Source organism: Aplysia californica, unplaced genomic scaffold (genome assembly GCF_000002075.1).
Source record: "Aplysia californica isolate F4 #8 unplaced genomic scaffold, AplCal3.0 scaffold00014, whole genome shotgun sequence".
NCBI classification, from domain to species: Eukaryota; Metazoa; Mollusca; class Gastropoda; order Aplysiida; family Aplysiidae; genus Aplysia; species Aplysia californica.
Genome location: NW_004797284.1, coordinates 2,001,075 through 2,008,268, shown reverse-complemented (window position 1 = coordinate 2,008,268; position 7,194 = coordinate 2,001,075). Strand labels below are relative to the sequence as shown.

General features: G+C 40.3%; 1 protein-coding gene across 1 annotated transcript in view; it reads right to left on the bottom strand.

The window, feature by feature from the left end:
* Window positions 1-71: 71 nt before the first annotated feature.
* The window catches only part of LOC101852069 (arylsulfatase B), a 12,580-nt gene continuing 5,457 nt past the window's right edge, over window positions 72-7,194 (bottom strand). Inside the window, exons 5-9 of the mRNA XM_005090250.3 lie at window positions 6,748-6,859; window positions 5,247-5,342; window positions 3,494-3,737; window positions 2,775-2,977; window positions 72-974 (exon numbers count right to left, since the gene is read on the bottom strand). Of these exons, the coding sequence (XP_005090307.1) occupies window positions 757-974; window positions 2,775-2,977; window positions 3,494-3,737; window positions 5,247-5,342; window positions 6,748-6,859 (873 nt within the window). The 3' untranslated portion in view covers window positions 72-756. The remainder of the gene's footprint in view (window positions 975-2,774; window positions 2,978-3,493; window positions 3,738-5,246; window positions 5,343-6,747; window positions 6,860-7,194) is intronic.

Genomic DNA, 7,194 nt, shown 5'->3' with positions numbered 1-7,194 from the left:
GGGGGGGCGGCACTAACACAAACAATTAATTCACAAACTGACACAATATGATCCTCGAATAATTACATCCCTTTGCAGTTGAATTCCCACTTTAATACACAATTAAAAACAACAAAAACAAAACAAACGGATTATTTTTTGCATCGTCTTTTGAAGTTTTGCATACATTATTTTTTAGAAGAAATCGTATTACAACAATACACCTTAGAAATCACAGGAGTACTTACTTTTAAAAAGCATGTCATTAAAAAAGTGATATTGGACATTATGCAAGTATAATACACTTGGTTAATTACCTTGCTGTAAATAATAAAAGTTACTTCCCCTGTTATGTATTAGTATAATGTTATTCTAACCTCCCCTGAAAACATAAGAATACTTAGAACTATATATACATATATGTGGATTCTGCAAAAACCTGACCCGATAGACGAAATCTAACCGAATCTGGTCAGTAAAGATTTTACTTGTCTCATCTCGTTTTATTTAATTAGCACTGTAATTTCCAGAATTTTTTTTTTTTTTAACTTGTTTTGCCCAAACTTTTTCATCATCGACCTGTATTATTATTATAGCAATCTCTCTATGGTTGAGTTCACACGCAGCCTCTCCCTCTTTGTCCTTTATTTCATTGCTATTTTATGTCAAAAAGTAGTGCGCCTCCGGTTGACACAGAACTACGTCAGAGTACGACATTCTTGAACATTCCAGTGAAAGTCTTTGTTTGAGCAGCACAAAGAAACCACCAAAGGGGGACTACTGCCAGGGTCCCCAGACTCCCCCGTGCAGGGCGGGGTTACTTCTCTTGTCTTCTGGTGGGTAATGTGGTGTCACAGCGTGCTGGTTGAACCGCTGGAGATGTCCCAGGAGGGTCCGGACCGTGCCCGGCATGTGGTCAGACAAGTCGTGGTGCTCGGTCGGGTCAGCTGTGATGTTGAACAACCACACGTTCTTGTCATTTGACGTATGGTGGCCTGTAGGAATCAACGACACACGATGGGGTCAGTTAGAGGTGGTTCAATGCCCGTGACATGATGTCGTCAGAAAACGGAAAACTGAAAAATGAATTCTAACTCGTTCTGTTTTTTTACTATTATTATTTTTTGTGTGTATTATCCACTAGCCCATTTATATGAGACTGGCTCAATCTGGTTATTAGAAAAAAAGTGCACATGATTGTGTTCAAGAGTGTATTACGTGCATACTTGGTCTGACAAGTAACCGTTTCAAATAGAGATTCAATTTACTCTTATTGCTATTATTTAACTTACTTTTAATTTACTGAATCCAAGCGGGTTTATTTTCGTATTATCTTCATCTGTATTTTTTTTTCTCCGCACATCAGCTAGATGTTTGCATAGATCAGGACAAGAATAAAGGTCTAGTTCTTGTAATCTTTGGTTCGATTATTAAAAATGATTGTATGACATTTAGCCGAGATTTTGGCTCGTACAATAATATAAGAAATCTACTTGGAAGTGAATTCGATCTAGATGTGAATATAAATCTAAAATCTATTAGTTGTTCGTTTGAAACAAAGTTTATACTGTATTCTGGTTTATATTATCAGCCACATGTATTATAAATTACGACATTCTGAGTTGATAATTATGGTATTATTATGCAGGCCTATGTGCTGTTCATGATGTTGAGTCATAGTCATTTATTTGTTCGCCCTTTTCGGGTCTTTTGAAAAAAGAAAATAAAAAGATACATCTTGCTTCACGTCTCTCGTGTAGTATACAATTTTGACAGAGAACCCATGCCAAACAGAGAAGATGGTGCCAAACAGAGAAGATGGAGCCAGACAGAGAAGATGGAGCCAGACAGAAAAGATGGAGCCAGACAGAAAAGATGGAGCCAGACAGAAAAGATGGAGCCAGACAGAGAAGATGGAGCCAGACAGAAAAGATGGAGCCAGACAGAGAAGATGGAGCCAGACAGAGAAGATGGAGCCAGACAGAGAAGATGGAGCCAGACAGAGAAGATGGAGCCAGACAGAGAAGATGGAGCCAGACAGAGAAGATGGAGCCAGACAGAGAAGATGGAGCCAGACAGAGAAGATGGAGCCAGACAGAGAAGATGGAGCCAGACAGAGAAGATGGAGCCACACAGAGAACATGGAGCCAGACAGAGAAGATGGAGCCACACAGAGAAGATGGAGCCACACAGAGAAGATGGTGCCAGAAATAGAAAACGCTGCCAAGAAGATAAGACAACATCAGACCTACAAGACGACACGAGACAGAACAGGCGATGAAAGCAAAGATCGTACTCAACAAGATAGTTCACTCAGCCAAAAAAGTGTCCGCGTAAGTCCGCGCATTTCTTTAGATGGCGCTGCAGTCTTTGATTTGAAGCTCTCTTTCGTTTCTCCAGAAAAAGAATAAGAATAGTACAGCTTAATAGTTTCACTTTTGTTGTTTGTTTGTTTGTTTGTTGGTTTGTTTGTTTTTTGTTTTTTACACAATTAGGGTAACTATGTTCGCATTGTCCACGCTTTTTCGAAGAGGGCGCCACAGAATGTTGAGGACACATTTTTTTTAATTGGCTCAAATAGAGGCGTGAACTATCTTGTTATACACGATCTTTGATGAAAGACGGTGAGGATGATATTAAACAGAAAAGACGATACAAGGCAGACCAGACTCCTTGAGAAAGCAGCGAATACCCACCGAGAAGGGACATATTTAGAACAACAAAGGTAAGGATGGGGGAAAGGGTTGAGGGATTTGTGGGTTTGGGTTGAAAGGGGGAGGGGAGGGGAATCTCACCAGAACCAGATGCCCGCTTTCTTCCAGGGGGCCGCACCCATTCTCCGCTTCCCGGAGCTCCGGTGATGAGCTTCATGTCGCCCACCCTCACAGCCGCCTTGACACGTGTGTCGAAAGTGTCGTGGTACAAGGGGGCGCCTACCTTGTGGTTCAGGGGGTCGATGTTGTGAAGTAACACCGTGCGCTTACTGGGAGTTCCGCGGCTGTGGGGAAAACACACACAATTCTTGGTGTACTAGCTCAAAGACGTGTCATTTCATTCATTCATTCATTCATTCATTCATTCGTTTGTTCATTCATTCATTCATTCATTCACTCAATTCATTCATTCATTCATTCACTCACTCATTCACTCATGTATTCATTCATTCATGTTTTCATTCATTCATTCATTCATTCACTCATCCATCCATTCATTCATTCATTCGTATTCGTTATTAACTGAATATACTGTAAACCCATCACTGTGTATACACCATAAATACGTGATGTCTAAAAATAGGACCCATGTAAAGTGCAAAAACTCTGGAATATGTGCAACACTTAGAACACAACTTTAAATAAATAAATATAATTCAACTGTAGGGATCTTCCAAGGCTTACAATGCAATAATTATCTTCATAATGCCATAATGCACAATCTTGAGAAAGGTTCTTTTAGACAGGCAGCGAGAATTACAAGCTGTTGAAAAATGTGTTTGTCTGAGAAAGGCCCATACTTAATGGTGTCCCACTGGTCAACTCCGTCCAAAGGCTTCGTTCCGTTGAGGGCGCCCTGTGCCAGGCCCACCAGCGTGGGGAACCAATCAGTGACGTGGATCAGCTCTCGGTTGACCGATCCGCTGGCTGACAGTTTCCCGCCGGAGACAAAACCCACCCCGCGCATCCCGCCCTCCCACAGAGAGCCCTTGCCGCCACGGAGGGGGAAGTTGTTGCCTCCATCGCCCACAGCACCGCCATTGTCTTTGGGGGAGAGTTGCGGGAGGGGGGGGATTTGGGAGGGTGGGGGATTATGGGAGGGGGAGGTTGGGGGGTTGAGGGGTTGGGGGACGGTTGGTAAGGGAGGAAAGGAATTCGGGGGTAGAAGGATTTGGGGGTGGTTGGGGAGAGGGATGATTGCGGGGGGGGGGGGGGGGGAGAGAGTTTGAGGCGCGTTTATAACCAAGGGAGGAGATTCGGGGGTGGAGAGATATGGGTGTTGGGGGAGGGGGGAGTGAAGAACACAAAATAACATGTGAGTGCAGAGAAAATTTTCATTCGATACTTTTCCTTCCGACACTAAGTAATTGGGAGGCAGCGTGGTCGAATCAGGCTCTCGTCAAAATAATCAAAGTGAAGAAACTTGCATTTTTCTGCTGGTTTGTGAATTTTTATCAAATTTTTGTTTTTTGGCTCAACACCTTTCATGCCCATTAAAGAACCCATTTCTAAGTGGATTTTTCTGAAAGACGTTGATTAAAGTAAAAAGAAATATGTAAATTCAAAGTTACCACGGACTCTTAAGCAAAAGAAATAACTAATCTTTGGCGGCCATTTTCTCACTAATTTTAAATCTGAAAAGAGGTGACCCCCACCTCATTCATTTGCAAATATCTTGACTTGTATTCAAGATAAATTGATATTTTTTTCATCCAAATAAAAACAAGTAAACAAGCTTTAAGATGATAACAATAACTCTACGTACCCAAAATTTGACGAGAGCCTGATTCCACCACGCCGCCTCACAATTTAATTCAACATGGCTGGGAATGTTTCAACAAGTTCATAAGTTAACAGCGCATATTGGTAAAATAGCAGTAGATATACATTTTTAAGTATTGATTTACACAAACGGTAAGTCAGATATCATAGATTTTGATATCATGAAAAATGTGATAACCATAATTTATAAATGTCCTAATACATGTATCTTCAACAACAAAACTGTACTGACTGGCTATTTTTGGTATTCTCTGTTTTAATGAATACGTTTGGCATTAGACAAGAAATACGTCACAACCATTCTGTCCGGCGTCTGAGGGTCTTCGTCGCTGTGTTTTGTAGGCCTGAGTGCCATTCCCGCTTGGGGAAAGATCTTATCGAACAAGTACCATTATAAAACTGATGAAACGCCGCATATCTCACTCAGTCTGAATTAGTCTCCCCCTTAAAGTTAATTAATTAATACAATTATGTAAATAAATAGTTAAATAAAGAATGAATGGCTGAATGAATGGATGGATGGGTGAGTGAATGAATGAATGAATGAATGAATGAATGATTAATTAATTATTAAATAAATGAAATGATGAATGAATTGATGAATGAATGAATGGAATGGTGAGAATGATGAATGAATGAATGAATGAATGAATGAATGAATGAATGAATGAATGAATGAAATGGTGGAAAAAAGGAATGAATGAATGAATGAAATGGTGAATGAATGAATGAATGAACGAATGAATGAATGAATAACGCCGATGCACTCACCAGTAGAGAAAACCAGCACGGTGTTGTCCCAGAGACCTTTGTCCTTGAGCGCCTTGGTCAGGTTGCCCACACCTTCGTCCATGGCGTCAACCATTCCTGCAGACGCAGACAGTGGCAGGCGGGTACTCTTTTAGTTTTAGTAAGTGTTTTACGGCACTTGCAATACAATAAGGTCATATAAGTGCAGTCAATTAGTTTAGTTTTAGTTAGTTAGAGTTTTACTGCATTTGCAACACAATTAGGTAATATAAGTGCCGAAGATTAGAAGTGTTACAAGAGAATAACAAACAAAAAAGAGAAGGAGGAGAGATAAAGACGATTGGCGTTTGGTAGGAAAGAAGAAGCAAACTACACCAGAGCACCCGCCAACCACCCACGGCTGGTAGTCAGACTAAATGCTTATTGATCCATTAATGTGAGGCGTGTTGACAAAATGAGTTACTTCTCGCAATCCACAAATCGATATATTGGCCAAAAATGGACACTAGGCAGGGTCACATTTGTACATTCCCTTTTGATGTCATATTCCTTAAGTTGAACATGCCTTTTATTGTTTCATATTATTATTTCATACTTGTCAGTTGTAAAAACTTCCCCTATTAACGTGATGTACCTATTTCCATAAGGCTGAAATCCGAGAAGTAACTTATTTTGTCTGCAAGCATTGTTTATTTTACGGAATCAGATGTAGAAATAATAACAATACATTGTGCTACGAGTACAGAAATAAAAAGATATTCACGAAGTGCCGGATGAAACTACAATGTAGTAGCCGCACTGATGCTTTCCGTAATCCAGAATGTCAGTGATCGGTCAAAATACTGAATACCCACCTGTAACTGCACAAACATAACCATGTGTTTTACTTCTTCTGAAATAAAATGATTTTAATAAAATCCACTCGTGAAAAGGGAAAACTATATGTGAGGCAGCGTGGTGGAATCAGGCTCTCGTCAAAATAATCAAAGTGAAGAAACCTGCATTTTTCCGCAGGTTTGTGAATTTTTATCAAATTTTTGTTTTTTTGCCTCAACACCTTTCATGCACGTTAAAGAACTCATTTCTGTGTGGATGTTTCTGTAAAACGTTGATTGAAGGCAGAAAAGATCTAAATTTTCAGTTACCACGAACTCATAAGCTAAGGAAATAACTACTCTTTGGCGGCCATTTTCTCTCTAATTTTACCTCTGAAAACAGGTGACCCCCACCTCCTTCATTCTCAAATATCTCAACTTGTATTCAGATAAACGGATATCTTTTTTATCCAAAAAAAGACAAGTGAACAAGCTTTAAGATGATACCAATAACTCCATGTGCCCAAAAATTGACGAGAACCTGATTCCACCACGCTGCCTCACATGTAATATTACATTTTTTGTTGGTGTTTTACTAAAGCATGGGGTAATTGGGTGAGGGTGGAGGGGGGTGGGGAAAAAGAGATTGGAATGTTGTAATAAAAGGGGGGGAGGGGTGGGGGGATAAACGACATAATATCACAAACCTGCGTAAAACCGTCTCTTCCAGTCCTGAATGTGGTCGTACTTTCTCTTATACTCTCCTGGCACCTGCATGGGTGAGTGGACAGACTGGTAGGCCAGGTACAGGAACAGGGGCTGACACGTGAGGGGAGAGGTCATTGTTAGATTGCATCAACAGCACGTGATACAAAGATTTTAAAAAAACAACTACAAAAAGTTTCTCATACACTAAGACACAGTTGGAATTCTGAAAAACAAACTTTTGTTCAAAACTGATAAAATATAAATTTATCGTACAAAAACATAAAGCAGGAAACACTTTGTTTTTGCTTTGGGAACTATATAAGTACACCCCTTAACCCATTGTTATAATATGTATGCCATGTTGAGTTGTATAAATCTCTGTCATCCCTACACATCCAACCCCCCTCCCCCCACTAAAAAAACAACAGCATACCAACAACCCCCCC